The 27,871-nt window shown below is 55.4% G+C and overlaps 2 protein-coding genes across 4 annotated transcripts; both read right to left on the bottom strand.

Annotated features, from left to right (window-relative positions):
- Window positions 1-32: 32 nt before the first annotated feature.
- Window positions 33-20,400, bottom strand: PHKA1 (phosphorylase kinase regulatory subunit alpha 1). 3 transcript variants are annotated; one of them, XM_014891059.2, is made up of 33 exons: window positions 20,257-20,400; window positions 19,995-20,153; window positions 19,460-19,507; window positions 18,742-18,910; window positions 18,331-18,413; window positions 18,074-18,154; window positions 17,556-17,654; window positions 17,297-17,443; window positions 16,930-16,983; window positions 16,209-16,331; window positions 15,997-16,092; window positions 15,127-15,234; window positions 14,854-14,932; window positions 14,283-14,417; window positions 13,129-13,238; window positions 12,341-12,485; window positions 11,346-11,424; window positions 10,843-10,922; window positions 8,892-9,068; window positions 8,408-8,502; window positions 8,100-8,239; window positions 7,821-7,977; window positions 7,581-7,660; window positions 7,304-7,382; window positions 7,088-7,217; window positions 6,611-6,712; window positions 6,082-6,197; window positions 5,752-5,790; window positions 4,943-4,987; window positions 4,528-4,698; window positions 3,940-3,993; window positions 3,609-3,809; window positions 33-3,351 (listed from the first exon to the last, which is right to left on the bottom strand). In XM_014891059.2, exons 1-33 carry the CDS (start codon window positions 20,332-20,334, stop codon window positions 3,178-3,180), a joined length of 3,633 nt encoding a protein of 1,210 aa, XP_014746545.2. In that variant the 5' UTR covers window positions 20,335-20,400; the 3' UTR covers window positions 33-3,177. The 3 variants fall into 3 exon arrangements, with proteins under 3 accessions (XP_014746545.2, XP_088029504.1, XP_088029505.1); XM_088173378.1 differs by lacking the exon at window positions 5,752-5,790 and having other exon boundaries at window positions 20,257-20,399; XM_088173379.1 differs by lacking the exons at window positions 4,943-4,987; window positions 5,752-5,790 and having other exon boundaries at window positions 6,049-6,197.
- A 2,350-nt stretch (window positions 20,401-22,750) lies between these two features.
- BMP15 (bone morphogenetic protein 15) lies at window positions 22,751-27,855 on the bottom strand. Its single transcript, XM_014891013.2, has 2 exons — window positions 24,875-27,855; window positions 22,751-24,411 (listed from the first exon to the last, which is right to left on the bottom strand). Exons 1-2 carry the CDS (start codon window positions 25,191-25,193, stop codon window positions 23,636-23,638), a joined length of 1,095 nt encoding a protein of 364 aa, XP_014746499.1. The 5' UTR covers window positions 25,194-27,855; the 3' UTR covers window positions 22,751-23,635.
- Window positions 27,856-27,871: the final 16 nt, after the last annotated feature.

The raw sequence follows: 27,871 nt of genomic DNA, 5'->3' as shown, positions 1-27,871 counted from the left end.
CCAGTCCGGCCGCGTAAGAACAGGCAGCCAAGTAGTGTTAGAGACGTTTTTATTGGGGCCCCCGCGCAGCTCGGGGTGGTGCTTATTCTCTAAGAATGTCATTTTAAAAGGCCCGTGGCCTGCCCGCAATCCCGCCCTACTTCAGGAGCTGCACCTCAGGAGGTGCCCGGGCTCCCCCGAACCCCGGCAGCACTCACCGGCTCCCTCGGGCCCTTCACGGCCCCCCTGACGGGAACAGGGGTCACAAAGGGAGGGATTAGCCATTATAGGAAAGATGTGTGCTAATACCTTTACAAACAATTCCATGGGTGAGGGTATGCGTGTTAACGTCTTAGAAATGGGTCTTAATGTTTCTACCCACTTCAAGCCACAGGTTTGTTACAGAACCGAGACAGTTTGACTCCTGAAACAGACAAATGAGTCCTCACAAGCCTGAGTTTCTGAACTTTGGGGGAAAACGACAGGCTCAAGGGGAGAATATGTGCTAGGCAGTTCGGGAAGGCTGTACCTTCCTAGTATCTCAGCCAACGGAGTAAGGAAGAGGGCAACATGTGGGCGGGAGTTTAGGATAAAAAGAGGCTGCACTCTCCGAAACATCGAGGATCTGGCGGGATGATGGCCCAGTGGACTCTCCCTTTATTTGGATAAAGTTGCAGGACTACTCTGTCTCCTTTATGGACACTTTTTTTTCATAGCATGATCTTTCATACAGCCATCTGTACAGAAGAGCTGCTGCCCCAAGAGACCAGCTGGCTTTGAGGCCAAACCAACCCTGACATCAGAAAACACAAGCACACACAGAGGAGAACATCTGGCTCTGGAGCCAGCCCTATCCACAGTGGAGTGGCCGATTTTCAGCCTGGTGGCCACCCCTGCACTCACACACAGCCAGCCCCGGGTGCACCACAGGCTGCATGGGCCCCGTCACCCTGCCAGCTCAAGACACAAGTTCAGCTGCTGTCCATCACCCTCTCAGAAGGAGCTCAGGCTGTGACATCCACCTGGTAGAAACCACATCTGCTGTGCTTCCTAGAGTGGATATGGCCCCTCAGACAGAACTCCCATGAAAACACACAGCCATCCAGGCCTCTGGGTGCAAGGAGTGCCAGAGCCTTTCACTGGGAAGGAGAGCAGTAGTGAAAACGGTGGTGTTCCGTGAGACCAACATCTGCCTGCCTCAGCTATGAGAGGACATAGAAATAAGGGGCATAAGGGAGAAAGACTGAGAAAGACTGGTAGAACCAGGCTCTGCCCTCCCTGACAGGAACAGCCAGCCCAAAATACACAGGTTCAAGGGGATCCTGTATCCTCCCTTGCCAGGTGAAGGCAGTAACTTAAAGGAAGAGAGTGTGTGGAGGCAAACGCCCTCCTTGCCCACTTTGCCTCCCCACGTGCCTTTATACAGCATGTGTGAAGCTCTCACATGGAAGGCCAGGCAATGGGTGACGTGGATTTTAGCCCATCTACACCAGAAGCGTTGCCATAGCTGTGACACCCCCAGACCAGGTCCACCTCCACGAGAAAGATGGGTTAGAGTTGTAGGTGACGCCTTTCTGAGGGCCCAATATGCCACACAGACAGTCCTTTTAGGGAAGTCTGCTGCCTCCCTGGGGCCCAGGTTAAGCACAGCACTACGAAACTTCCCAGTTGGCTTCAGTTTCAGACTGTTATCCACTGCTGCTCTTCCAAGTGGGTGGCAATGAAACTGCAACTCATAGTCCAAGGGCAATCAAAGGAGACGTCAGGGCCTGGGGATGGTTGGTATGGGATACTGGAACACAGGTTCTTTCGTCTGTCCTTCCAGTTTTGGGCAGGAACATTGAAAGAGATGAACTCAGTCTGTAGAATATATGGCTTGGTGGCTGATGTCACTGCCACAATTTCAGGTTTTTTAATACTTTTTAAAGTATCTTAGATGGGATCAACCTTTCCCAAAGGAGAAGGGAATCTTTGCTCAGAGCTGTGCTCAGTGACAGCTGTAAACCAGTCTTGGAGGGGGACATAGATGATATCAGGCTGGCCTGTGACAAGCTGTGGGACATTGCAAGGTCAAAGGGTGTGACGGTTCTTGGCCTATTGCTCAATGTGCTGAGTGTACTGGAGCACACCTGAAGTCTTAGGGAGGTGAACCAGGGAGCCAAAACGGAACCCCACTTCCTCCACCACTTTGTGGCATGTGTGCCTGACCCTCAGCAGTCCAACTGCACTATCCTGAGTGGGGGCTGACCTGCAGAATAGATTAGAGCAGGGACCCACTGTATCCCCAACCTTCTCTGTGCCAGGCTGTGGGAGATGGGGCAGAAGCAGAGATGAGCATTAAAACCATGGTTTTGATTGAACATGTAACACCAAGTAGTCACCTCACCTCAGAGCTGCTTCACAGGGCACAAGAACTCAGGAACCTGTGACTTGGCCACTAGCACCGCTGCCAGGGATAGAGTAGATGGCACAGAGGGGCTGCCACTGGCATGCCCCAGCCAGCCAGAAGCCCAGGACTAGCAGCTTGGAGATAAAAGGGATCCTAGCTACCACAACCTCCCCAGCTCTGCACACAGGACACCCAGTGGGGGATGGTGGGCTGCCTGCTTCCAAGCAGCACGGCTGTGGCTGCGCTGGACCATATTGATTTTGGATGTGCTGGGAGAAGGGCTAAGGCACCATCCCCTATTTTTCTCTCAAAACTTTTCCATCAGCAGCAGGAAGAGCAAGAACCTCAGCCTACACTAGCATAAATCCTGCCGGATTTAGAATAAAAAGCAGCACAGAAGAGGTTAAAAACTGAAAACCTGATGGAGGCAGAGAGAGTGTGAGCTGGTCAGAGAGCATTGTAATGCTGAGCACACAGGTCTGGTCAGGGGAGCCCTTTCCAACTTCCTCAAACAGAGGTCTTTCCAGGGGTAATGGTTCAGGAGCAGTCATGCAGACAGAACCTTTTAACACAGGCACACGTCAAAGCTCAGCCTTTCCCTTGCTCTGCAGGCCACACAGGTACAGCTCACTTTAGGACACATGCCTCCTGTGGAGTTCCTCAGAGGGCTGCTCACCCACCAAGAGGCAAGGGCTGGGAGGAGAGATGGCCACGCAGGCTGCCTTGCAAACTAACCTAGCGTTCATCTTTACAAGCTGTATGAAACAACCATCCCAGAGCACGTACAACTCAGTGAGGAACTGCAAGAGCTACTGCATGGAGCAGCCATCTGTGGGCAGAAAGTCGTACACGTACAAGGCCACCGACTTGGACAGGTAGGTCATGGTGCCAAACCGGCCACTCGGTGCACTGTCATACAGCAGGCTGCAGATGCCTGTCGAAGGATCCCTCTCCAGCATGTGCTCATCAGCGCCCAGGGCTTTCTAGATTTTGGACAGGGAAGCAGAAAGGCATCATTAGGAATAAAGGCAATCCCCATATCAGCTTCCATCCCAAGCATCCTCTGTTGCACTCAATGTGACAATGAGTGCACTCATTGATGATGAGCAGTGGAAGGAAGACACCACAGCTTTGCTGTGCCCCATGAACACAATGGGGACGACAGGGCTCTACAAGTGGGTGAGCCCTGCACAGCTCCGGGGAATGTAGCCAGCAGCCCTGGGTGAAGCCTGGCCCCTACCTGCTCCTCATAGAAGAGGTCATTGGCTATGTGCAAGATCTTTTCCACAGCTATGATGCCACCAATGGTGTGCACCTCCATGTCCACAAGCATGGTGAGCACTAAGATAGCTTCCACCAGCAGCTGCCTGTACTCTGGCTGGGGCACACGGTTGAGGACAGATTCCACATGCACAGCAAACTTCATTTCCCCTGGGGTCATCTGTGAGGGGGTAGAAAGAAATGTACCTTGAGCACTGTATCACCTGCTCAATTCCTGAGCTATGCTGGGCAACCACCCAGGGTAACCAGCACACAATAACCCATGTGCCCCATTCACATGAACCTCCTACCTCCCTGGTTGTCGAGGAGGGAAGAACAAAGCCCTCCACAGAGAGGCCATGGCACTGCAGAACAAGGAAGAGAGATCATAGTTATGGCTTGGAGAAGCACCATGCTAAGATACACAGGTCCAGCCCACAGACTTGCTCCCACTTGAGCACTGATGCATGCTGCCCATACACCCCAGCTCCACCTCCTGACTCCATACAGCATTACTCCTTTCCCATCAGTTCAGCGTCAGCCAGAAGCCCCCTGCATAGGGCTCTGCTCCCTGGCTCACCATGCTGAGTATGATGAACCCAGAGCACCTTCAGCTGGGGCTCCAGCCATGCCCTTGTCTGCCTGATGCACGAAGCACCTGAGCAGACCCCAGCTCCCCTCTGCAAGGTGCAGTCTGAGGTAGGTCCTACAAGACTACAAGGCAAATGCATGTCTTCCACAGCTTTTCAAGGTCAGCTGCAGGCCTTGTCTATGAAGCATATATCTACACAACATCGGGACCAGCCCTGAGTGCCTAAGTCCCCCTGGCAAGACTGCTGCCTCTGCCTGGGACCAGAGACTCACATGCATGGAGAGGCACCAGCTGATGTCTAACTCACCTTCTGCAGGACCTTCCAGACCTTCTGGTAGAAGCCCACAGGGACACGGTTAAGGGCCCCATCCAGCCGGCGCCTCCGCTGCCACTGGCCCTGCCGGCTGTCCTTACTGCCCTGGTCTTCTAGCATGCTTGAAAAGGAGTCCTTGCCCAGCAGCTCTGTGTGCCCAGCAGACTGGGCAGACAAAACAAGAACCACAGAGACTGCTGCAAAGTTAAATATCCCACAGAAACCCAGCCTGCTGCTACTCAAGAGTTTGTGGTTCTCCAGCCTCATTCCCAAGACAGAGCTGCGACTCCCTACCCCCAGCAAAGCCCATCTTACAGCCCCAGCTCCCTGTAGCACCCCCCAGAGCACAGCTCCTTCCTGCAACCCAACAGGACAGACCCCATGTGTGCAGCCAACAAACACAGGTTACCAGAAAGGACTTGAGGTCGGTGTCCCTGGACTGCAAACTGAGCGGCTGAAGGAAAAAGGGAGAGATGGAAATGAGATCATGCCAGAGCAGGGCAGCAGACACAGCAAACAGAGCAGAAGCAGTACAGATCAGGATCACGTCATAGGGCAGTTATCCCAGGGCCAGGGTTGGCTGGAGACAGGGAGTTTTGAAAGGAAAGCTGCAGAGGGCTGCACATGCTAGGGCTGCAGCAGCAGTGGGTTTGTGCTGGCCTGCACACAGGAATAGGACTGCTACTGCTCTGCTGGTTACTGGTATGGGCAGTGATTTAGTCTCAAGGTCACTGCCCCCAGACAACCATCTGTGATGTCAGGTTTCACACAGCAGCAAACTGGGCTTAACTCTGCTGCATCACCCTGGCCCAGCAAGCTCCAGCTCTTTGATGACAAGACACCTTCTAAAGCTCAGGACTCCTCCTGGATACAGGCATAAGAGGAGGTCCTTGGCATTTGTAGCTGACCAGATGCCTCTTTCCCCAGAGAAGAAATGGTAGGAAGGCTGCAGGCAGGATTCAGTGAACTGTCCTGCAGAGTCACTACTGGTCATGGCACTGGCAGCATCATGCCATCTCACTCAGCAGATTTTGTGGGTATAATGGAATGCATTTGAGCACAGCTCCCAGCTGGCTGTAATGGCAGTCACTTAGAGGGGAAGCCAACTCATTGCTGCAGAAGCTGAGGGAAGCTCATTGACTTGTGCATGCAGGGAAGCTGCCCTGGTGCATGGCATGAGGGGCAAAAGCTGAGGCTTCAGGACCAGGGAGGCTTCACCTTACTCCCAGGCAGAGACTGCCTACGTTTATCCAATTGCTGCAAGAGAAGAAGGACATGAAGGCTCTGCTGTTGGAAGATGCCCACCAAGACAACAGCCACACCTGGGACACGACACGGTCCTCCCCACCCTTGTGCGCCTCCTGAACTGCCAGAGCAACCCCTACCCACTACCAGATTGACCCAAACTTTCCTCCCAGGGCAGGACTGGAGACAAAATTAGCTCCTGGAAGCATCCGTGTTTCCCACTCTTCCACCAGTTCTGCCTGGTTTGTAGCTGTTTTTCACCCACAAGACCTGTCGTGAGTGGCCTGCACCACCTGCCCTCACCTGTTTGATTTCACTTTTCAGCCTGACAAGGCCAGTGCGCTCAGGCCTGGTGGCCCCGACAGCTTCCATGTCACAGATGGAGACAGCAGTGGTGAGCGACGAGTCCACTGAATGCACTGGTGGAGAAGAGAGGTCTAGAACGGGCAACATCACTCAAGGCACGGCCATACCTCATCACTGCCTGGGGACTGGTGCCTCTGCGTGACCTTGCCCTCTAATATGACAGCATCAGAGATCCATGAGCACAGTACACAACTGCTTCAATTCAGACCCAACCAGGCCAAGTGCCAAACTAAGAAGAGCTCAAATAGCCATGAGATTCAGGCTTGATCCCAGAAATCACTCAGCACTGTCTTTATGAAGAGCAGAGCTTCCTGCTGGACCCCCAGTACTGAAGCATCTGTGCTGAACATGGGGGAGAACAGGGACACCCCTCACAGGTAGGGACACCCCTCACAGGTAGGGACACATAGATCTGGCCATGCTCTGCACCCAGCTTCACCCCGAGATGCTCTCTGCTGGGACTCACCGCTCCTTTCCACCCCAAACTCCTTGCCAGAGAGGATGTGGTAGAGGAGGCTCTTCATGTCTGATGGGCTGAGATTCATCAGGTTCTCTGTGGCTTCTCCAGCTGGAGAGAAGAGAACTGTGATTTTGTGGCCTGCCTCACAGTCCTCCTAGGACATATCTATCCTGCATGCCATTCTGTGAGCAGGGGGAGCACCGGTACAGGAGCTCATCTGGTAAGGACATACACTAGCTCCAGGTGTTGCCTATAACATGGACTCTTCCCATGCCAGCCCGATACATGCTGGGATGGAGACTGCAGTGCAGTCACTTGTTTTGTGCTGCTCAAGAACACATCCAGCTGCAGATGCTGGCACATCCACGCAGGGTCTTGTCCTAGCCCGAGCTGCCCACTTCTAACAGTACTTCTTCCTAGCTGACAGAGCCCCAAGCATCACAGCACCTACACCAGCTAGGGTGCTGTCCCTACCACATGTACCTGAACAATGCAGGGAGTGTGCCAGCTCTGTTGCCATCACCTGGATGATGAGCCCAATGCGGATGCGGAACATCTCGGCAAACAGTGCAGGCTGTGTGCGTATGTACATGGCCAAGTACACCATGATCTCCTGGGGGGGAAAAGGCACGTCACCTCACTGCTGCTCACCAGGGCAGACACCTAGCTGTGGGGTCCTCTGACACCCTGGCCCCTCACCTGGGTGAGGACAGACACACTGAGGTTCTTCTCACTGGCTTCATCAATAAGGCGAACGAGTTCCTCATAGGGGATCGGGCTGGGGTGCGGACAAACAGCAGAAAAGGTGAGAGGCAGCAGAGCAAACCCTGCATACCCCCAGTGTGTACAGCCTCAAGAGGAGAGATATAGGCTGGAGACAGCCACCCAGGGCCATGCCTACCCATGGCCCCCAGAGCAGCAGGCTCACATCCAGACCCAGCCAGCATGCTTGGAGAGAGAGAGGTGCCACACTCACGTGGAGATTGTCTTCTCACGTGGCTCTGGGGGCAGCCCCACCGTCAAATGTTTCTGGTGAGACAGGAGGTCAGTACAGGCCTGGGGACAGAAAGGCAGCCACGGTCAACAGCTGAGGGTTTGGGGGCTCAGCACAAGGCAGAGGGAGACAGAGCTGATGCAGCCATGGCTCACATGCTCACTCTGCTGCCTCCACCCTGACAGACCTCAGCCTGCTAGAGGCTAGCTGTACAGCTGTTACCTCATCCAGAGCTTCAACCTTCTTCTTGAGGATGCCAGAGATATAGCGGATCAGGGCCCACTGGCGTGTCTCCCCCACCCGCACATACAGCTCAGTGAGGAGTTCCTTGACTGTGGGGCCAGGCTCACTATCAAGCCCTGTGTGCCACTCGGGTCCCCTGTGAAGGAGGTGCTGCGTTATATCCAGCAATCTGCCTGTAGCAGCTCCCTGGCAGGCCCCCTGGGCTGTGCCAAACCCCTCTATGCACAGTGAGGCCTTAGGACAGAGAGATCATCCTACTTGAGGATGTGGAGCATGTAAAGGATGTCTGCTTGCTCCTGCAGAGTGGGGCAGATGCACAGCTGGTCCACCAGTGCCTTGCAGTCCACGTTGCCATCCTTGTCACGTGGCAAGTTCATCTCTGCGTAGAGTGTGTGACTCTGTGGGAAGGGAGACCCATGCTGCTGATTAGCACCACCAGCACCCTGCACCAGATGGACCCATGCATATTTCCCCTCTTCAAACAACAAGACTTCCCCTTGCAATCCTGCGAGGACACTCTGGCTATAGCTGAAAGGATAACTCAGTCTGGGAGAGACAGAGCTCACCTTGCCATCCAAGTCATGCTGGTGGGGTGAACTCAGCAGCTTGACCGACTGCTGCGATGCCTGGAAGATCCTGCTGGGGACATACATCCCAACATCTAAAAAAAACCCACAGGTTGGAGGAGACACGTACAGCCCCAGTCACCACTACTGTGCCCCAAACTACCTCAGACACTCTGACACTGCTCCCCCAGCAGTCCTTGCAGAGAAGTTGCTATGGGAGAAGCATCCCCTGTCCACCTAGAGGAACACTGCAGGGAGCTGCCATTCTTTATTGAGTTTCCATGAGGCTGCACAGGCACCAACTTCAAGATACTCCATGACCAGGACTAACATGATGGATATAAAGTGCCTTTGCCCAGGTAAAGGCTTAGTTCCTCTGCAATCCATGGGAACCCCAGCATCGTATGGCTGTGAAAGCTCCCAAAGCACTTCAACCTCACTCCTGGGCTCAAGGGAAGGTGTGGAGGGTGTTGGAGTTACTCACTCTGGACATGCAGGTCCTTGGCCTTGGATGCCAGGGACATGAGGTCACGGGTGGTGTGGACAGCAGCCCTGAAGCGGCTCAGCCCTCCCCGCTGGGTGGTGGGAGGCAGGTTTGACTGGGGAGTCGTGCGCTGCAGCAAGTGATCCAGATACTGAGCAACCTCATCGTCAGTGTCCTCTGGAAAGGAAGGCAGCAGAACAGGGATTCAGCCACTTTGTGCTGTGGCAACCAAAGGCCCAGAGAGCTCCCAGTTATGCCTCAGCAGGGACAAAGCTTTGCTGGCTGCACAAAGTGACAATGTAGGGCCAGGTGGACTAACGGACAGTGCCAGCAGCCAGGCACACAAAGCATGCCAGCTCCTGCGTGACTCATGCCTGGGACACTGCCTGCCTCAAACTGGGGCTCCCTCCATGTCCCACCTTGACAAAGGAAGCAATGGGGCTGCAGCATGTCTCTGATCCAAGCCTGTGCAAGGACAAGAGTGTCCCACTCAAACCCTATGGGAAAACCCTCACACTCCTTCTCTCTAGGGAAGAAGTGGGGAGCTACAGCCAGAGGCAGCTTGTCCAAGCAGAAACCACTTACAAGCACCCCAGCACAGCAAGAGCATCTTCCAAGCAGGACTCCACCAAGGGAGCAAGACAAGACGGGTTTTGCAAGTTATTTTTAAGCTGGAGTTACAGGAAGAGTTATGGTTCCTGCCTTGCTCTTTGCCCAGCTTCAAGCAGCTCCCAACATCAGGAGCACCAGAGACACCATGCACTAACAGCAGCATAGAAGAAGGTGCTCAGAGGCCAGGTCTCTACTCTGTAAAAGTGGTAAAAGTGAGGGGCTGCCCCAGATAAAACACAGAGATGTCAATGCACTTACAGTGAGCCAGGGCAAAGCTATGCAGCTCTCCAGCTGGCAAACTCCGAGGTGTGCTGGCCCCAGGAGATGAGCTGCTGACTGCACCTGAAGCAGCATGGCATCCCCTTTCCATCCCTCGATGGAATGCCCCATAACAATGCCTGAGGGCTAGGCATGGACTATCCTAAGTGGCACCCTTGAGAACATTCACCTGCCTGGCTGCAGCATCTGACCACAGGAAAATCTTAGAATTTAGCATCTTTGAAATGCTGTTGAAAGGCCAGGCAGATCCTCTCACTGGAGCTGGGAGGCAAAGCAGACACCTTGGACAAAAACCCTGATGCAGCCTGTAAGGAGGCCGCAGGTGAAGTGAGAGAAGGGCAAGAAAAATGAGCATTCAGAGTCCCAGCAGTGCGTTCACTGGCTGCAGGAGCTGCAGAGGTAAAACAGATAGTGGGAGGGCTGATGATGGACATGTCCCCAGGCCTGCTTGTAAGGGGAACAGCAAAACTTGCACCCTGCCATGGTCCCAACACAAGTTGAGGGGGGTCCCTCATGCTGTAATGGGTCAAGGCATTCTCAAGTACTCTCTGCATAGCAGTAAGGCTTCAATTTGGCACTCACTGGAGCAGCTCTGCCCAGGGGAGGGACAAAGGCTTTGGGAAAAAATAGAGATTTATCAGGGACATGGTGGCTCTTCCCCGCCACCTTGGTCACTGTGCTATCACGTTCTGCAATGCCATTTATGCATGAAAGACCCTCAGCCACCATCTCCCAAGTGGAGGCAGACTGCCAACCCTTTATGTCTTCTCCATACAGCAACTCACGAAGGTCAGAGCCACTCATTCCAGACAAGATCAACAGAGGACCAGATGGGAACACGGTGAAAACCCAAGCACAAGAAGAACACAGCAGTGGACGCTGGCAGGGAGATTGGGTGTTATGGTTGTAAGGGTGAGTTAGGCATTTGCCACCCCACAGCAGTCACTGGCCTGCTCTCCCTTACCATCCTCTGCTACCTGCAAGCCACGCAGACACTCCTTAGCATCTAGCTTTTCAAAGCTGTCACTGCTGAGCCTGTAACTCTTGGCAAAGACCTTACCCTCTGGCCCAGGGTCCATAAAGCTGAGGTGCGTTCGGCATGACGTTGTCAGGAACTCCGACAATTTACCAGTCTGAATTCTGGGCAAGAGATAGGAAGATCACATGGAGAGGAAAGGGGAGGTGATACCCTTGGCTTTACCTCCTGGCTCCAGGGCAGGCCCTTTGATGGGGAGAGACATGTTCGCCAGGAGAATACACACACTGGTGTCTACTTTAGCTGCCTGCAACTCTTTCAGCCATGGGTGGGCATGGAAGGGCTGCTCAAAAGCTATTAGAGGAATCCTGCAGCCATGAGTTTGATGACATGAAGAGCTATGTCCTCTCTTTCATCTCCTCTGTTGGGATTGTAGCCCCAGGGCATGGTGATAGCCTGGCACACCCCAGTGTATCCTCCCCAGCTTGCTCCCCCACAGCCTACGCTCTGCCCAGCAGTATCCTCATACCCAGGCTCTTGGAGGCCATCAGCCCTCTCCCTCCTGCACTTCAGGAAGCTGCACTCACCTTGCACCACCGAAATACCCATCCTGCAGCTTCTGCAGCATCGCCAGCACTGTGGGATGGACACTGCTGTTGGTTTCATCTGTATTGAAGATGCACAGGCAGTCAGTCTCTCATGCTCAAACTTGCTCCCAGAAAGTAACCCAACACCAGGTGGGCGTTCAGACACCCAAAGCACCAAGGCCAGACCCTTACTCTGGGGTATGTGGTCAGGCTATGGTACCAAAAGCACCACCCAAAAAGAATTCTGGACTGTCCAGGCTGGATTCAAGGAAAACCATGAGTGGATGTACTCCAAGCTCCTCGGATTTCACGCTGGGCTAAAGCAGACAGTACCAGCCCCCCGCTCTGTCTCTGCCTTTCGCATGAGGAAGCAGAGGAGTGGACTGCTGTTGAGGGCAGGAGTAACCACAGCAAAAGGCACGCTTGAGAAATTAAGGAGATTTCAAGTACCCAAGGAGAGACAGAAAGGCCTTAAAGCAGAACAAAGTCACCTTCCAGCACCTGGCTCACAGAGAAGCTGTGAGCTGCTGCAGGCAGGCCAGTTCTACTCTGTGCCTTTGCTCCTTCTGGTTTACTCTTTTACCCTCTCCGTTGACTAGGAAAGCCTTTAGCAGGTGCTCAGTCTTAGGGAAGAGTCAAGACACAGAAAGAGCAGCAAGAACACTTCTATAGAGAAATTGCTTTCTTGGTCTTACTCCCAAAAGGCCTTCCTACAAGCCTATTTGCCTGGAGTCTGAACACATCTGTGCCAGTAAACAGCCCTTGAGCTGCAGGCACTAGTGCCTGACAGACAACCCTGTTAGGTGCCAGGCCAGCTGTCCACTCAGCATGGTTCCTCTGAGCAGTAAGCTCTTCACAGGACACTACTGGCTGCTTCAGCCTGACCAAGTCCCTGTTACTGAGATGGTCACATATCTGCCCACCCCCTTCCTCCTGCAGAGCTATTTCCCAAGGCTGCTCTAGCCAAACGCCTTGTGAGGCTGGAGTATCTATACCGAGCATGGTGTGGGAGATGGGGAAGGTGATGGTTGGTTGCCCAGTCATCCTCCAGCGGCTGCAGAGGTAGGAGAGGTCCGTCCTCAGCATCTCCACGATCATCTTGTTGTCAAGAGCCAGGTAGAACTGCTGCTGATCTATGAACTGTGAGGACAGCAAGAGACTTGGGCCCTTCATGCAGTTACCGGGTCCTTATGGCACCATCCATGTCTTCCCACAGGCACAGTCAAGCTAGCCACGCTGTGCACCCAGAGGGCACCCACGTTTGCACTGAGGCTCATCCCACCTTACTTAGCAGGTGTGCTAGTGTAGCCTAGCAAGGGACCCTCAACCACCGCAGCAGCTACTGGCCACTAACAACTATGAGGACGTAAGTAACGCCACAGCTCAGCAGTAGCAGCATCCAGCCCCACACAGCCAGTCCATGCTGTGCCTGTTTCAAGTGAATATACACTCCCCAGAGTGCTAGGCTTGCAACACTGCTGGTGCCCTGGACACATGTCCCTGGCCTGCCATCAGCCTCCTTCTGGAGTCCCTGTCAGGATGAGTAGAGATTTCCGTCCAATACTGATCATTAAAAGGCTCAAACTGTCCCAATATCCACACAGCCAGGACTACCAACTGTGCTGCCTCATGCCACAGAGTTGGACTACTCTGCACTCCCAAGCTGTTCAGAGAGTGTTGGATCACACCTTAGAATAATTTGAGTACCCAGCCATCGAAGAAACTTTCTGCCCAGTTTCACATCACAGAATAGCTAGGAATGAGCCCGTGCAATGTCACTCACCTGTGGGGTAAAGGTAAAGATGTTCCTCCTGATTTTGTAGAGCTTGGAGGTCCCAAGGACACCCATATGCCGGTAGGGCCGTCCAGTAAGGCACATCTGTTTGTTGCGGCCTGGGAGGGCAGGAAGAGGAGTTTTTAGTACAAGCCTCCTCATGAAAGGGGCTGCAGCAGCAAGTAGTGCCAAGCCTCTTGCTACCAGCCAGCAGGGAAATGCTGGTTTGTAGTTGGGACATCCCAGAACCCTGTGTCAAGCTGGTACAGCTCTAAGGGACAGTAATTCTCTGTCCCCAGACCTGCTCAGAGGGGTAGAGACATGCTGAAACAGCAATACACAGCCTGTCCTGACTTCTGCAGTGTCACATCTTCTGGTCTTTGGGTACGTCGGAAGCGGGAGCAGGGCTACGGGTGCCCCTCTGCATGGGGCTGGCCCCCATAAGTTAACAGCTCTATCAGCATACCAATTGCTCTTGGCTTACTCCCAAAGCCCAGGATGGTGCAGCAAGAGCATCACCCTTTGCTTGTCAGCTCTGGCAGCTGCCAGGCTGCTCCCCCTGCCCATGTCACATTTGGCCTTTTGGTGGCCTAAATTAGCTGCCAAATTAAAGCACAGCAGATCAGGTATCTCTTTTGGCTCAGGCTAAATCTCTGGCTCCTGCAAAACAAACCCCATGCTCGAGGGGTTGCAGCATCAAGGAGCAAGCATGCAGAGGTGAGCACATCCTCCGTTCACACTCAGCCCTGCCCACCCACCAGCAACAGCCACACTGCCTGAGCTCTGGGCTCTCTTTGCCAGGGATGGCCAGAGGACCCTTCCTTGGGTCTGGCTAGCCTCCCCCATCCAGATCTGAGTACGGGAATGGAAGACAACTCCTGCCCATACGAGGTGCAACCTATAGGGATCAGAGTCTCTGTCTGTTTCGGGAGTGACTGTGCAATTGCAAGCCAAAGCTCTATCCCTCAGAATCACACTGAACAGCACTGTCTGCCACCTTGTTCCCCTTGGGCATCAGTGGTTTTATCAGACCTAGAAATGGGCAGCAGAATCCTCATCAGTCAAGCAGAGAGCAGGACATGAGTGTCTATGAGCAGGAGTGCCAGGGGTGGGACAGATCCCTCTGCACCCGCTTTGCTGCAGGAGCAGGGAGTCCAGCTCACCCAGCCGGGCATAGATGTGGCTGAGAATGCGAGCAGGCTGCACTCTGATGGGGTAGACGTCTGCCACAGTCTCCACGTCAATGCCTTCCTTCTGCAGGATTGCCTTGATCCCCTCTGTTTCAGCCAGCATACACACTGTGGATGGAAGACAGTCTCAGTGCAGAGACACAAGGGTGTGACAGTACTGCCCCATGCCTTTAGGGACACATACAAGGCACCACACCACAGAGAGGAAGCTGTCTGTGGTCTCTTGGGAACCAGTTCCCACTGCAGAAGTCTGCTTAGCCCCTCCTAACACTCTGTACACACAAGTCCTCCCCATCAGGTGACAGGAAGACAGTTTTCAACCTCTCTGCAGAGGAGGCTGCATCAGATGATGGTTTTGTGGGTCAACACAAGATGAAATGGAAGGACTTGCACCTTCCATCCACTTTGCCAGGGCTGAGACTAGGCTTTATTGGCAATAACCCAGTAGCAGAGCCACCCTAGAGCCACCTCTGTGAATTCCACGGAGCCAGAGCACCCCCCACCTGTCAGGCTCAGGGGTTTGGGACTGGTTCCTTTCCCTCACCTTGGACTACCACATCAGGCTTAGGGACAGTCGCAAAACGGCGGTTGAGGGGATCTATTTCACCGGGAGCTAGAAACCCCTGTGTGGAAAAAAGGTATAAAGAGATTAACATTCTATGGGTAGGGTAGAATGGGTGATGCCTACAGACAAGCCACCTTTAAGAGCTCCTGGGGGGTGGAGGTGACAACTTCCCCATGGCAGGTGGCAGCATCTGTGCCTTCACAGCTCAGAGCCTGGTCCCACAGCCCTCCCCAGCACACAGGGTGACCCTACCTCGGCCATCAGACAACCCAGGATGTAGAGGGACTGTCCCCACATGTGTGGCAGCTTGCCCATGGGTATCCTGTCCACAGTGTGTGGATTCCTGTATTCTTCATCCACCTGGAAGACAAGCTAGGAGGTCAAGAAGGGATCCTCAAACACAGGATGCTGAAGGAAGCATCCTCACTGCATCTTGAAGTCCAGCAGTTCAAGGCTTAAAACAAGGCCCAACAACAGCATTTGTCACAGAGGATACAAAAGAGCATGGTTACATTCCTCCTCTCTTCTTACGACTGCCTCAAGCATCCATATCAGACAACAGTGCAGCTGCTCAGACCATGTTTGGTTTCTCAGCTTGGGCCATCCCACTAGAAGGACTGACATGCCCCAGGAGCACAGAGAGATGCTTTCTGATACTCCTGAGGAATACATCTCTCCTGGATGACCTGGGCATCAGGAGGCCACTGCTCTTAGCCCAGGAACACACAAATCCCCTCACCACTGAACTGGAGCTCAGCACCACCTATTCACCCTAGGTGTGCGTGTCCTGAGCTCTCAGAGCACTCGGTCTCTGAGCAAATAGACTGTCAGCAAAGAACTCCTGTGTGTGTGGGAGCAAGAAATGCTTTGGGAGAAAAAAATCAATTTTTATCCAACACGGTTTTGTAACAGCCCCAAGCCAACCTTTTAATACATGAGGCTTCTATGCACTACATGTGCCCCTTCACTAAGGATTTGGCTTAATAAGCACTTAAAGCTTAGTTATTGGGTAATGAGACCAGGAGTTTCAGCAGTTAGACTTTCATGATCCTTGTGGGTCCCACAATATCCTGTGACTCTGTAAGACACTCCTGCTTCCCACCACAGCTCAGGATCACTCACCTTATCCGGTGGAACACTATACAGCTCCGGCAGCAGACGTATCCCATTCTTCCCCTTGATGAGAACCCCCTCAAGGGCTTCCCGGTACTCCTGCACCTGAGGAGAGAGGAGAGGGAATCTACTGCCAGTCATGGCTCCCTGCATCCTTCCTCTGCACACTTCTCCTGCCAGGGACTTTTTTCCACTAGCCCAGCAGGTCTTGCTTCTCTTACCTGCTCCATGTTTCCACTGAAAATCCCGTCAATCATCAAGTATGCCCAGAAGAGAGGCCACTCACACTCAATGTTCTCAAACAGCTTCAGCTCAGCAGGTTCATAGTAGAGGCGTTTGGGGTCCTGTTAGTGACATCAAGGCAGGTGGTATGTCACAGGATCCTCTCAAACTGACAGGGCTTCTACGCCTCCTGAGACCCAGGACTCAAATGTCCTCTCAGCCCTCCTAGTTCAGTGACTAACAAATGAGATTGTCGCTTATAAAATTTTCCTGTTTTCTCTCCCCAAAGCAGCAAACTCTCCACTTGCTCCCAGAGCCATTCTGCGAGTACCCAAGCCGACTGCTGGTCTAGGAGAGACAGGAGCAGCTTTGTGTCCTCCAGAGCTACCATAGATAGTGGCACCTCTGTAGTCACCTCCCCAGTCCTCCAGCCCTTGCTCAGGGCTGGTGCAGCCCTGGGAGAGCCCACCTCAGCAGGGCTCCATGCTGGCCATTGGTCTCACCTTCTCCCAGCCTAAGAAAGACACACCACCGTGTCCCGGGATGCAGGCAGAGGCAGCCTCTGGCTATCTGTTACAGGCGTGGGCAATGAGCTCTGGCATTTTGTGGAGCCTTGCCCAGACCCATGACACTGCCGGGGGCTACTCAGGGCTCCCCAGCACAGCCTTTGTGCTGCATCCAGGTGGACTGCTGCCAGGTAGCAGGGCTGAGGACACACACCTCTTTGGGAGTCCTGTATCCATCCCGGAGGAACCGGCAGCAGCCATACCGTCCCTGGAAGGGAGGGAAAGATTTGCTGAGCAGGAGGCAAAGAGTGAGCTATCTTGTACCTTCAATGCAGAAGCAGGGGCAGTGTGTTTCCTTCAGCCAAACACCCCCTCCCTCACTCACCTAGCACTCAGGTACCACAATCACAGCCCGGGGCCACAGCACACAGAACTGCTTCTTTGCACACCCCTGCCACAGGTCATGGAGAGGACATGCCCAAGCAATCCCCCACAGAACATGTTCTTGGGAAAAAAGGGCTACAGCAGTTTGGACTGCAGCTGTCTCCTGGGAACAGTGAGACAAGGGCAGAGATGCTCACCTGCAGCTTCGTGATAATCTCCTGTTTGGTGATTTCCACCAGCTCACTGTCCTCCACAGCAAATGCCGGGTAGGAGATGACAGAGAGCACACTGGCATCCACCTCCTTGGACGTGGAGGCCCTGGGCAGCATTGAGTGGAGGATGGACTGGGGAAAGGGGAAGGAAAGGTAGTTAGGCTGTCAGGCCAGGCATCATTCACACTGCAAACAGCAGATCACAGTTCCTCTTGCAACAGTGTAATGCCCGAGTGGGGCTCACCTGGCAATGCTGCACCTCATCTGACAGCACCCGTATCACTGACTGTGGGCCTCCCTTGGCTCCAAAGAGATCCAGCTCATCCAGTGCCTCCAGGGCAGCCTGCAAGCAGGGTGAGACCCAAAGAGGCATGTCCTTCACCACGCTGCTCACCTGTAAGACCTCTCACTCCATGCTAGTCCCTGTATGTAAGGCACCGCCCAAATTTGAAATAATTTTAACCCTGCTGTGGCTGCAGAACATCTCTAGTCAAAATGGGACCACATCTCCAGACGTAAAAAGGGCCCGGGACATTTCTGCCACACACCCCTGATTAACTTTTCACTCCCAGTTCAGGCAAAATTCAGGCTAGAAGGGCAGTTTTATCCCAGTGCACAAGAAGAGTCTTGCTACCCACGAACCTATCACTGCATGGAGCACTGAGCTTCAGCAATTCAATATGCTCAGCCTGCCCTGTCAAAAAGCAGCTCAGGGCTACTGGTGCTCTTCATCCCACCAGCCAGCATTGCTTCCCAGCTCACCTTGGCCATGCCGACAGAACTGGCATTCAACTCGGTGATGCCCTGGTTTGTCTTGTCCCCACGCTCCCATATGCCAAAGTCCTGTGAACCAGGCACTGTTTCAGAACACACCCAGAAAGCCTTTGAATCCCACATATCCATGGCGCTTCCAGAAGGTGCTAGGTGTGGCTCAGGGGGAACCCACAGCTGCTCCTAGACACCAGTCCAGTACCTCCACCACCGCAGCACACCCCTCTTCCCCAGCACATGCTACCCACCGCGGTTTTGTAGGCTGCTTCAATGTAGAATACAAGGTTCTGGATAAAGCTGACTTCATCCAAGCTGTGAATTATGTGGAGGCCTAAAGGAGAGAGAAGAATTCACATTAGCCTCTCCAAGCCCACAAGCATAAGCAGGATGGGGCTGATTCCTCCCCAATGCCTGGCTGCCCAACGGAAGCAATCTCCACTCCCACCCCTTACAGCAGCACTGCGGCTTCAGACAAACGGGGCTTTTGGAGAGACCAACATCAAGGGGCCCAAATCCACTTCAGGTACCGTGAGCATAAGAAAACAGTGGGGGGTCACGGAAGCCATTGCAACTGCTTGGTACCCAGGAAGCTGCACCCAAACTGAGACTCTGGTGAACCTGAAGACACTCAAGGCTGCAATGGCAGCCCCCAGCATTACCTGAGGCCGTCATTTGTGCAAGCATGAGGAGGTAGAGGGAGGTAGCATCCATCTGTAGGTGACCCCATTCGTGGTCTCCTACCACAGTGGCACAGGTGTGGGTGTTATACTTGGCATGCAGACAGTCCCTGGTGCTCTGACTGTACTTGAAGGCCTCTACCTTGTCCACCTTGAGAAGGACAAAGAGATGCAGGCATTCATCGAACCCTGTCTCCAGAGAGATCTGACAGCTCCCAAGCCAAGGGCTGGTCCATGCCATGAGTGAAGCACATGGAGTCATGCCTGGCAGGGCAGAAATTCCACAGCCCCTGGGCTGAGCCCCACTGTGCACCAAGGACTGAGCGCAGGCTCTCGTGCTGCTGCGGCACAGGACTGCAGCAGTGGAGGGCCCACTGCCTCAGCTGCACCATGCAGAGAAAAAAGGGTTACCCCAAACGCCCTCAGGGAGGAGAGCTGGAGAATCCTAGCGCCTGCCAGGCCACGAGACAGGGAGCAGCTGGCAATGGCTCCACTGGCCGCCAGCCCACAGCTCTGGAACTTCAATCACACCCAGGACAGATGCTCACTCAACTTATTTCAAGAGTTGCTGGAAGGGAGCCTCCCCTCTGTTCATCAGGGAAGGCTGGGGAGGGCTGGTACAGCTAGGACAATAGCCTCTGTGGCATAGATGGGGTTTAAAGAGACCACTTGACACTCAGAGGTACTCCCCAGCCCCTACCTGTCTCATCATGCACTGGAGTAGCCCCCGCATCAGCTTCACCACGCTCTGCAGGAACAAGGAAAACAGGTTTGTTAACCTCCAAGAGAAGCCCTGACTCAGGATCAGCTGGCCACTGACCTTTGTGGGGCTCAGTGTCTGTAATCAGAGCTCCTGCTCACATTTTCACAGCCCCGGGGTGACAGCAGAGGGAAGACTTTTTGGTCTGCCAGCAAGACCAGGCTGCCGTGCTATGCAGTAGGACAGAGGGCATGGCTGCAGGACATGGCTCCCCAGCCCTTGAGTAAAGGGCTGCGGCCCCCGGTCACCCCAGAGCCAAAGGTCTAGACCCTCTGGTTGAGCTCTAGTGTGGTCTGGGAAGAGCAGGCTCTGACATCCATTCCTATTGCATCCCGCCTCGGGGGACAGCCGCGTCCTCACCCTCACTGCACTGCCTTTGGGCCCCTGACCCAGCTGTGCCAAAAGCTGACCAGACCGGGGTGACGGCCGCCCTCGAGGGACATCAGCCCCGCCCCCGGCTCCTGCTCCCTCCTACCTGCTCCAGCTCGTAGGCCTTGGCCTTGTCCTCATCGCGGTCGGCATTCTTGCGGTAGGCCAGGCCAAGACCCCACACAGCCAGGATGCTGTACACGTTGTCCCGGACCCAGGCGTCCCGGTAGTCGGCGCTGGCGGGGAGCAGCCCCGTCACCGCGTCCTGCGGAGGGGACACACCGTTCACACGGAACTCCCTGGCCCAGCGGCCAGCGGAGCGCGCCGGGGCCCTGGGCCTGCTCCCCATTCCCGGGCAGGGTCCACACCTGGTGGCGGAGGATAGTCTGCTGCACCAGGCGCCCGTAGGCGTCCAGACGTACGCCCGAGTTGCTCCGGCTCCTCATGACGGCGGCAGCAAGACCAGAACCGTCACTGGCTCTGGCGGGACGGCACGGGTGCAGTCAGAGCCCCCGCCTCGCTCCGCCCCTCCCGGACCCGCTCCGCTCCGCTCCTCCCCTCCTCTCCCCGCTCCGCCTGCTCGCTGCCGCCGACGGCGCTACCCGAGCCGCTCTGCAGCCCCTTAGCGGCCGCCCCAGCCGCGCTGCCCTGCGCTCCTCGTCGGAGGCGGCCTCGGCCCACGGGACGCTCACTACCGAGTGGCCGGACCTACCACCGTGGAGGCCCCGAGGGTGGGGGGGGGCCCTACCGCGCGAAGGCCGAGCAACACTGAATATGGATATGTGGCTACAAGGACAGACACACGGACGGGCACACAGCCATACACACGGATACAGGGACAGACAGGCGGACGCACGGATATCTGTGCCGGTGTTGAGCGGACACCCGGACTGGTGTGTGGTGTGGGACCGCAGGGACGTACAGATGGTCCCCGTACTAGGTGTGAGACTGTACAGACACACAGACGGACACACAGATGAGTACACATGCCAGTATGGGTCTGTATGGACATACACGCGTATGGTAGGTGCATGGACAGAGGCATGGGCATGCACGCAGGCGCACACGTAGAGGTGTGCACACACCTACGCGCACTGGAACACAGGCACAGGCAGACTTGTGTGCACACAAACCTCCACGCGCACATGTGTACACAGCTGTGCTTTGCATTTCCATGTGTCCACGGCCCACGGAAATACACACACACATGCACACCTACGTACATCCGCAGGCGTGCAAACCTGTGGACACCCGCAGGTGCACTCGCCTATAAGCACGCACACTCATAAGTACACGGACACACTTCCCATGCACATACACAGGCATAACACATGCGCACACACACCGGCATACACTGTATACACCTGCATGTACAGGTGCGGGCAGACACGAGTACACCCACACAGGTGCACCAGCAGCGTTTGGGCACAGTGGGCTCCTGGAGACTGCAGCACACCTCACCCTGGGGACTCCAAAGCCAGGACTCCTGGTGCTCCCCAATGGGAGCTGTGCTCAAGGGGCTCACAGAGCTGCGGGATCTGCAAGAAGATTCTCCCTGCAAGGTACATCCAGACAGCAGGCTGGGACTACTGCACCTGGCAGTCACAGCAATGATGCAGGCATAGTGCCGAGGTCATCCGGGGACAGTGAATCTTTCTCTGAATCACTGCTCCTCTGTGGTAGCACCTGTCCTGCCACCAGCACAGAGGAGATCCCGCTGCTGGAGCAGCCCCTGGGCACCCATGGGTACTCAGGGAAAGGGCCCATCCCAAGAGATACAAGAGCCTTGTTACACAGTGCATATGAGGACACAGGGCTGGGGCCACAAACTTCCAGTGCTCACCCATCTCCAGGTGCCCAGCTGGTCCAAGGGGTGCTGGCAGCAGGTTACAGTGGGGGGGGCCACTGCATCCAAGGGTGTCCAGGGCTGGGGGCACACCACTCTCCATGTCTTTTATCATCACTTGCCTGAATGAGTCAACACCACATGCTTAATGATTGATAGGGCTCAGACCTGTGAGCTTCCAAAAAAGCAGAAGACATTCCCCACTCACAACCAAGACGCGGCTAATTGGGAACAAGGGGCAGGAGAGGAGCCTGGGGCTCTGTGGTTTCTCACTCTTTCAGGATGGGAAAGAAACTTTGAGACTGGCAGGAAAGGGAGGGAGTGGAGTTGACAGCACCCCATCCAACAGCAAACACTCGTGGGAAAAATTAAAGTGCTGAAACATCCCCATGGACTTGCTCCAGAAATAACAGATGGGGCTGGACCTCAAGCAAGAGGAGACCCTGGCAAGAGCCGTGGAAAAACAGCACCCAGGTGACAGTGCCCGCAAGCTCTGGTGCCAAGGATGATGACTGCCACCTATGCCTTGCTGCTCAAAGAATGGAAATTTTGCTCCAGCACTGCAAACAGGGCACCATATCCAGCAAGGCAGGTTTGCTCACAGACACCTACCCACAATAGCCCAGGCAGAGAAATGTCTCAGCCATGATGACAGACAGCCCCAGGAGACCTGGCTCATTGCCCCTCCATGGTCCCCTAGGACTTGCCCTCTACAGAGGGGTGTGGGGCATCTCTTGTTCCCAGCCCCATGGAGGCAGCTGCCTGCAGCCACATCTGGTCTCCTCTGCACTAGGGCAGGTCAATGCTCCATGGGAGGCACTTGTCATAAGCCCTGCTTGAACCAGCTGGGATTTATCCCCGCATCCACCCCCTCCAGTGAAAGCACAAGTGCGGTTGCACAGGGATACAGCGTCTGCGAGCCTATCCCAGGGGGCACCTGCTGCAGGCCAGGGACAGTGCAAGAACAGGCCAAGATGGTCTTTAGCAAAATCAAACAGTTTATTTATTCACAGTCAAGCAATAAATAGAGGAAAGTCAGGCAGCAGGGGTGCTGAGAGCGGGACTGACCCTTCTGGGAACAGGGACATGCCAGGAGCCCAGCAGAGCCCAAGGCCTGTGTGACAGCAAGAGTGCAAGAAGGTAGAGAGACATCTGCAATGGGAGTCTAACCTCTGGAATAGAATGAGACCTGAGCCCTGCCAGAGGGCAAACCAAGGAGCTGAAGAACAAGTGTGTCAGAGGAAACAGCAGACAGAGCCCAGCATAGGCAGCTGCCTTGGCCTCTAGCACTGGAAGCAGAGATGGCAGCTCAGGTCCCTCCAGTTTTTCATAGCCCTTCCAGAGCAGAACCACAGGGAAGGAGAGAAGCTTCCTCCCTCCAGCCCAAATTCTCAGCCTGGTGAGATGCCTCTGCAGTTGAGACTAGATAGGGATGGGGTGCACGTGAGTTGGGAAGGAATGCCACAGGCAAGGTCACATCAGATCCTGACACCACCAATGTATCAAATGCAAAGCACAGAGACACCTGGACTTCTTACCCTCCCTGTCCTGGCTCCACCAGGAGACTCCCAACCACCTCCTAAGAGCTTCATACTCCAGTTTAGGGACACAGCTCATCTCTGAGAACATCAGGCCAAGACCCCCTGCCCACCAAAACCAGGCAGCAGCCATGGGGGCTGCAGGAAGGACAGATGCCATGGGGCAACCACCCCAGCACAGGTTCCTGCCTTTAAAAATCCACAATTTACATAAAACTGTCATTGTAAAACTTCCCCACTGAGCAGCACAGCATGGGGAGGGGAGATGAGCCGAGTGAGCCCCAGGCAGAGCAAGATAAACCCTAAAGTCCAGATCTGCAGGAAGAGGCAGAGCCCAGGGGTGATGTGCTGGGGCAGTGGAAATTACCGGCAAGTGCAAGACTCTGCAATCATATTCTCGTACTCCTTGTACAGTATGCCTCCATTGCGCTCAATCATGAGGACACTGATGGGGCTGTAGCGGTAGGGCACACAGGAGGGCCGGGGCACATTGGCATCCACAAGCTGATGAACAAAGCTCTGCACCACAGCATGGTTGGGTGCGTGGTAGTCATAGCGGAGCAGGTGGGGACAGGTGCCCTTGCAGTAGCGTGGGTTGTAGCGGTGGGGAGCGATGATCCAGTGGTCCCAGCCCAGCTGTGCAAAAGTGACAGGGAAGGGGCGGAGGGAACAGTCACTCTTCTCCCCTCCCTGCTCCCGCAGGTAGCTGGGCAGGTCATGAGCCAATGTCCCTGTATCACGTCGGTGTCTGTGAGGCTCTGCTGCCGGAGGTGCCAACCCTGCCTGGGTATCATTAAGGTAGAGAAGAAGGAAGGGGTGGCCAGGGGACACTGGGACATCGTGGCCTCCTTCTCGGCCAGCACGCACGCAGATATGCCGCAATGCCAGGCTCCCCATGCTGCTGTTCCCCAGCACAAGGTAAGGGGTGACGTCAACTTCGGCCCAGCCATGGTGGGTACGGGCAGTAGGGCTGAGCAACAACCTGGGTGCCTCGCTGGCCACTACCAGCTCCAGAGCGCAGAGAAGGCGACCATGGGCCAGTGACAGGCTCGGCAGGTAGACCACAGTGGCTCTGAGGAGTTGCTCGGCCTCTGGCTGGCCCTCCAGGTGGTAGGTGAGGGCCTGCAAGTACCATCGACCTGCAGGGAAGCAGTGACCAGTACTCCCTTAGCATACTGCAGGAGGCACTGTACAACACCCCTTTCTCTCATGGTGCTGCTACAGCCCCACACAGCAGAGCCTGTGACAGCCATCCGCCCCAGCACACGGCAGAAGTTGCAGCAAACAGAAGCCATGAGCCAAGGCTTGCCAGTGGCACGAAGGGCAAAGAGAGTCTCCAACACCACTAGCCTGGCACAGCATCAGGTAGGGTGGGAAGGAGAGAAGGGCATGCAAGGGTCAGCAATGTGTTTGTCCATCTCATCTCTGGGGCAGAGCCTTGACTCCTGCCAAGTGGAACCCCATGGCCAAGAGCAACCCCAGCCAAAACAATGCAAAGAGGGGGAAGGAAGCAGGCAAGAGACATCACCTTCAGAGATCAAGCCTACCCTGCTAACTCCGCTAAGGCCTCGTACCACCCCTTAGTGCCCACCGGTTCCTTACCTGCCCAGGGCTGACCCCCATGGGAACTGGCCTGGACCAGGCGGATGGTGTTGGTGCCCAGGCTGCGGCTGCGGCGGGGTCGGCCTTCGCGGTCAGCAGCACGCCGGTACAGATTCAGCATGTAGCGTAGGGGCTGCCCACTGGCTGGCCCCATTTTCCAGCCTGGGCTTCCTGGAGCCCGTGTTTGCAGGGCCTGCAGGAGGGGCAGGGTGGGGGCAGCAGGCAGGGAGCCAAGGGGCAGTGGGGACTGGTTTGCAGCCTGGGAAAGGGGCACAACAAGGAGGAGGAGGAGGCTGGTGAAAGGGTGGGGCACAGCCATGATAGATGAATGTGTGTCTGGGGAGGGAGCAGGTAAGTGGGACGAGGTGGGGCTGGCCAGCAGAAAAATTAGGGAGAACCTGCAATCATGCTTCTCTCCACTTGAGAGGCAGAGCTGACTGTGGGCACCAGCAAAAGGATCCCAGGGTGCTTCCAGCTCCTATCAAAACAGGACAACCACACTAGCTGCTTCAGCTTGGCACAGGAACAGAAAGGTGGGTGATTATATATCCAAAAAAGGATACAAATTCCAGACTAAAACCCAGACCAGGAGCAAAGCTAGCCTGACAGAGCCTGGCTATGGGGGCTGTAAAGGTGCTGGGGTAGGGGAGTGGGGAAAGAGAACCAGCTTACTCAGCCCACCTGCTCCTAGCTCAACCTCCTCCTACAGGGTAGGAGGTTCCTGCCCAGGCCCCTTTTAAAGGCATGGACTCAATCAGGTTTTAAAGAGGCAGGAGCTCCCTGGGTCCCAGGGGAATGGGGCCAGACAGAGCCTGAGAGGGTGCTTCCATGCGGTGAGAATTGCTCCAGCTCCCTCCACTCTGTCCTGATTCTCCAGCAGTGGCTCAGCACCTTTGTGGCCGTTGCTGCAAGCTGGTCTGCACTGCCCCAAGAAGGCACAGAGCCTGGGGTTCTGCTCCCCAGCAGGCACACAGCACAGCCAGGCTGCCCAGTGCCTCACTCTGCCCAGCTGGCACTAAGGCACATGGGTGAGCAGAGTGACCCTGAGCCCAGCAGTGCTAAGTGTGTCTGGGGAACCCAGCAGTATTCCACTGTAGGCATCACCCTGCTATCACCATCAGAATGCCCGCTTTTACAGAGTGTGGTATGGACAGCTGCAGCCAGTGCCACCTCCAGAGCCCCTGGAGACCCACACCACACTGCTGCTCTCCTGCTGGGATGAAAGCAGCCAGAGGGTGAGCACGCTGGCTGGGAATCACTGGTGCAGGTACGGGGACATGGTGAGAGCTGAGGAGGTTGTTCTGGCGCCTGTTGTGCACCCTTCCTGCTGCCAGCTGAGCACAGTGCTACGGGCTGGGAGGGCTGTGTGGGGGTGTGTGTGGTGCTAAACGGGCTGTGGGGCCACGTGATGAGCCAGGGCACAGGAGCCCTCTCGCCTGGCTAAGCAGCCCTGGTTACTCATTTGGGAAAGTGCACAAGGGCAGTGAAGGTTGGGAAAAGTCTGAGCATGGCAGCAGCCAGTCATGAGTGGGGGGCATGACAAGGCAGGTGGGAAGATCATAGGGGAGAGTAGATTTGGGTCAGGGAGGGTGGATATGTCAGCAGTGGACATGTCAAGGCTGTATGGAGAGGGGACCATGCATCTCTCCTGGGTGGGCTCCGGCACTACAAATAGCCCAAGTTCCTACCACTCCACCCTGTGACACTCTGGCTGTACTGGGCTGCCTGCAGCCGGGCTGCACAGGGAGCAGGCAGAGTTCAAGGCAGGTATTTGTGGACAGGGACTACCAAGAAAAGCTTGAGACCCTTCCAGCACTGGGAATGAACAAGCCGAGGGTGGCTCACCAGCCTGGCACTGCAAGCCAACTCTCCTGGGCCGTGGCAGGCAACCAGGGGCTGCAGGCGCTCCTTGCAGAGCAGAGCTTTCCAGGCCGGCTGTGTTGTCTGGGAAGGAGATGAGTAAGAATCGTGGCCCTAGGCGGGAAGGGGAGGAACAGGACTCTCGGGCTCCCCCGGGAATCCGTGCCGATCCATTCCCACCATTCCCGGCTGCCATCCGCCACCACCTCCCTCTGCCTCAATTTCCCCCAGGCATCACAGCTGCCTCTCCTGGGCCTGGCAGGAAAAAGACAAAGGTGAAGAACGGCCAAACTGCCACTCACGCCCTAAGGTGCTCAGCAGGGTATGGACAGGATGGGGGCTGGCATGGGTAGGTCAGACAGGAGCCAGCAGCGTGCACTGGCCTGCGGGCAGTGGAGTTTGGGGTGCCAGTGTGACTGCACGGTGGGAGCTGGAGGGGGCTGCATCACCCTACTGCCACCCCCTCACACCTAAGTGCTGTCGAAGTGCCACCATGCCAGGCTAAGCTGTGCCAAGCAGGCTCTATTGGTGTGGGTTCCTGGTGGCACCACATTGTGCTGAACCAAACCAGGTCATTTTGAGCTGAACGCTGCATGGTCAAGCGAAGTCAAGCCACGCCAGGCTCTGCTGCTGAGCTGAACTGTGCCAGCCCTGCTTGTCCAAGCTGAATTGTGCTGAACAAAACTGGGCCAGGCCAAGTGGAGCTAAGCCAGATGAGGCGCCTAGCTGTTCTGCGCTGTACCAAACTTAACTTTGCCAGCCCTGTGTCATGTTGAGCTGAGCTGAGCTGAGCTGAGCCAAGCCAGAATATGCCAACCCAGCTGAACTGCACCAGGGCATGCCAGGCTGAGCCATGCTGGGCCAGTTAACTCATGCTGGCCCCCCTGTCATCCCACGCTGAGCTGAGCTGTGCTGTGTTGTGCTGCACTGAGGTCTGCCATATCATGCCATGCTGGGCTGAACTGGACCGAATTGAAATATGCTGCCTGGGCTGTACCAAGCTGAGCCAAGCAGCTCAGTTTAGGTCCTTGGGATAAAGGATGGCATGCCAAGCTATTTCTATTGAATAGAAAGGTGCTGTGCTGTGCTGTGCTATTGTGTGCAGAGCCATGCCACGAGCTGTGCCGTGCCGTGCCG

This window comes from Sturnus vulgaris, chromosome 14 (genome assembly GCF_052056855.1).
Source record: "Sturnus vulgaris isolate bStuVul1 chromosome 14, bStuVul1.hap1, whole genome shotgun sequence".
NCBI classification, from domain to species: domain Eukaryota; kingdom Metazoa; phylum Chordata; class Aves; order Passeriformes; family Sturnidae; genus Sturnus; species Sturnus vulgaris.
This window is presented reverse-complemented; position numbering and strand designations above follow the sequence as displayed.

Excerpts from the sequence above, each read along its gene's own strand:
- BMP15 (XM_014891013.2), bottom strand. The coding sequence starts at position 25,193 with ATGGCTGTGCCCCACCCTTTCACCAGCCTCCTCCTCCTCCTTGTTGTG. Across the intron at positions 24,412-24,874 it reads TGGGGGTCAGCCCTGGGCAG|GTCGATGGTACTTGCAGGCC; the intron begins GTAAGGAACCGG and ends GCTTCCCTGCAG.
- PHKA1 (XM_014891059.2), bottom strand. The coding sequence starts at position 20,334 with ATGAGGAGCCGGAGCAACTCGGGCGTACGTCTGGACGCCTACGGGCGC. Across the intron at positions 17,444-17,555 it reads ATGAGGTGCAGCATTGCCAG|TCCATCCTCCACTCAATGCT; the intron begins GTGAGCCCCACT and ends CCCTTTCCCCAG. Across the intron at positions 15,235-15,996 it reads ATAGTGTTCCACCGGATAAG|GTGGATGAAGAATACAGGAA; the intron begins GTGAGTGATCCT and ends CTTGTCTTCCAG.